At 51.4% G+C, this 3,053-nt stretch overlaps 1 protein-coding gene across 1 annotated transcript; it reads left to right on the forward strand.

The window, feature by feature from the left end:
* Positions 1–1,159: 1,159 nt before the first annotated feature.
* Positions 1,160–2,389, forward strand: LOC144374048 (olfactory receptor 2G3-like). The gene has a single exon (XM_078037013.1). The coding sequence runs from the start codon at positions 1,174–1,176 to the stop codon at positions 2,116–2,118; it is 945 nt and encodes a 314-aa protein (XP_077893139.1). The 5' UTR covers positions 1,160–1,173; the 3' UTR covers positions 2,119–2,389.
* Positions 2,390–3,053: the final 664 nt, after the last annotated feature.

The raw sequence follows: 3,053 nt of genomic DNA on the forward strand, positions 1-3,053 counted from the left end.
CATGAGGACCACCACACCGTTCTGCAGTCAGCCCTTCCTGGTGTCTTTGTGTCAGTGGCCATCTGAGAAGGAAGCCTTGGGCCCTGGGGAATCTCAGGCCAGCATGGAGGTGGGAGCTGGAGGTGCCCCTTGGCTCAGTGGCCGTCAGGCAGACTCTGCCTGCTTTCTCCCAGGCATAGGTCTTTGTGAACCTTTCACAAAGGGGGCTTCTGCACCCCTGTCCAACTCTCACTCATGACCTCGGGCTCCTTGGCCTCTCTCATATACTTTTTGCATTTCCTTAAAATTTAGTTGGTGGGGCTGGGGATGTGGCTCAAATGGTAGAGTGCTCGCCTGGCATGTGCAGGGCGCTGGGTTCGATCCTCAGCACCACATGAAAATAAAAATAAGGATATTATGTCCAATGAAAAAACTAAAAAAAAATAATAAATAAATATTAAAAAATTCTCTCTCTCTCTCTCTCAAAAAAAAAAAATTAATTGGTATTTTTCTCCAGGTTCAAGTTAAGGACTTTTAATAGATTTGTGTAAGTATTCTTTTAAGTGAATTTTATAAGAATGATATAATGCATTTTAACTCTTTACTAGTAACATATATATTATTCTTCAGTATTTCTCTTTTTTTGACCTTTGAAGACTTTTAGCCAAATTTTCTAAATAATACCTAAATAAATAAAGTATATTTTTAACAATGATCTTCATCTTTGGCATTTCAGTTATGTAAGTGTTCAATCTGGTTTTGTCTCCTGGACTGTGAAGAGAAGGACACAGACAGAGTATGAGCACGTGTGGGGGCGGCCAAGAAGGGGCACACGTCCCAACCCCCACCTGCACCTGTGATCAGGTTTTCGGTGAAGATTTTCGCCAGTGGCTGGCACAGCACAGAGGCCCGTCACCCTTTCATCTGAGGAAAGCCTGTTTTCGTTACAGTCACTGCACAGTCTTTACACGCAGGCAAACACCCACTCCGTCTCTGGTCATCTATCACCAGATCCAAAGCTGAAGGTGTCTGAGGTTTCCTGCGGACAGTCAGTGGGCTGGAGGGAGAAGCCGTTGGCCTCCAGGGCCAGCAGCACAGAGGGCTGGGTCTGCTGAACCCTTGGGCTCTCACAGGGCCTAGGCCCACCCTCTTGGGTCTCCTCCTTCCCTCTGCAGGGGCAGCTCCCTGGGAGGCATGGACTGGGCCAATGGGAGCTCCCCCACGGGGTTTATTCTGCTGGGCTTCTCGGCCCACCCCCGCCTGGAGGCTGTGCTCTTCGTGTTTGTCCTGTTCTTCTACCTCCTGACCCTGCTGGGAAACTTCACCATCATGATGGTCTCGTACCTGGACCCCGCTCTCCACACGCCCATGTACTTCTTCCTCAGCAACCTCTCCTTGCTGGACATCTGCTTCACCAGCAGCCTGGCGCCCCAGACCTTGGTGAACCTGCGAGGACCGGCGAAGACCATCACCTACAGTGGCTGCGTGGTGCAGCTCTACGTGTCCCTGGCTCTGGGCTCCACCGAGTGCATCCTCCTGGCTGTCATGGCGCTGGATCGCTATGAAGCTGTCTGCAGACCCCTGCACTATGTGGTCATCATGAGCCCGCGGGTGTGCCAGCAGCTGGCCTCCGCCTCCTGGCTCAGCGGGCTGGCTAACTCCCTGATCCATGCTACCTTCACCCTGCAGCTGCCGCTCTGCGGCAACCACAGGCTGGACCACTTCATCTGTGAGGTGCCTGCACTTCTCAAGCTGGCCTGCGTGGACACCACTGTGAACGAGCTGGTGCTCTTTCTCGTGAGCATCCTGTTCCTTGTGATCCCACCCGTGCTTATCCTCATTTCCTACGGCTTCATCACTCGAGCGGTGCTGAGGATCAGGTCTTCGGAGGCCAGGTACAAAGCCTTCAGCACCTGCTCCTCCCACCTCACGGTGGTGGTCATTTTCTACGGGACCAGCATCTACATGTACCTGCAGCCCAGTGACAGTTATTCCCAGGACCAGGGCAAGTTCATCTCCCTCTTCTATACCATGGTGACCCCCACTCTGAACCCCCTTATCTACACCTTACGGAATAAGGATGTGAAGGGGGCGCTGAGGAAGCTCCTCTCAGGAAAACTGTGTCCCCTGCGGACATGATGTGGCAGGAGCTGCGTGGGGACCCACACCAGCCTCTGCCAGCCAAGCTCAAGCCCCACACTCCATGCCCACAGACCTGCCCCTGCCTCTGTCCTCATGAGGGTTCACAAGGACTGAGCGGTCATGTATTTGCTGGGCCAAGAGCTGAGCCGAGGGAAAGGGAGCGTGCTTGAGGTCCCTACTCACCCCTGATCTGCAGATCAGTGGGTATTGTTCAGCCCTTCCTCTCCGTCAGTTCTTTCTTATCTCAGACGCATGTCAAGATTCTCAGAAGGGTCAAAGGAACAAAACGTGTCAGATGTTTTTTCATGACCTGGTGCATCTCCTTCCTGGTCTGAAGGTCCCTCCACGCATGGTAGACACAAGTATTTTGAAAGAAAAGGTGATCTAATACCGCTGTTCTGACCATCTCATGATTAAATCAATAAGACTAAGGAGAGCTCAAACGACAGCATTTCCGTTTGTGAAAAGCAGCTTTATTGAATAGTGACTGATAGGCAGAAGGTGTAAATATCTAACGTGTACAACTGAATGAGTTGTCTCCTAAGCAGACACCCTAAGAAGGTCACCACTGTCACGGTATTCAATGTGTCCACCACCTCTAGAAGTTTGCTTGTGCCTCCTTTTTGTTGTAAGAACCCAACGTGAGATCTACCCTTTCAACATTTTTGGTCCTGGGAACTGGACCCAGGGGTGCTCTACCCCTGAGCTACATCTCTAGTCCTTTTCATCTTTGGAGACAGGGTCTCAGGAAGTTGCTGAGGCTGGCCTCAAGCTTGGATCCTCCTGCTTTAGCCTCTGGAGTTGCTAGGATTGCATTGCTGGGATCACAGGTGTGGCCACAGTGCCTGGCTCCCTCTCAACACCTTGTTAAGTGTATAGAGTAGTATTGTGCTCCTTGTGAGCTCCCTCAGCATGCAAGACTGAAACTTTGC

This window comes from Ictidomys tridecemlineatus, unplaced genomic scaffold, assembly GCF_052094955.1.
Source record: "Ictidomys tridecemlineatus isolate mIctTri1 unplaced genomic scaffold, mIctTri1.hap1 Scaffold_562, whole genome shotgun sequence".
Lineage (NCBI taxonomy): Eukaryota > Metazoa > Chordata > Mammalia > Rodentia > Sciuridae > Ictidomys > Ictidomys tridecemlineatus.

Excerpts from the sequence above, each read along its gene's own strand:
- LOC144374048 (XM_078037013.1), top strand. The coding sequence starts at position 1,174 with ATGGACTGGGCCAATGGGAGCTCCCCCACGGGGTTTATTCTGCTGGGC.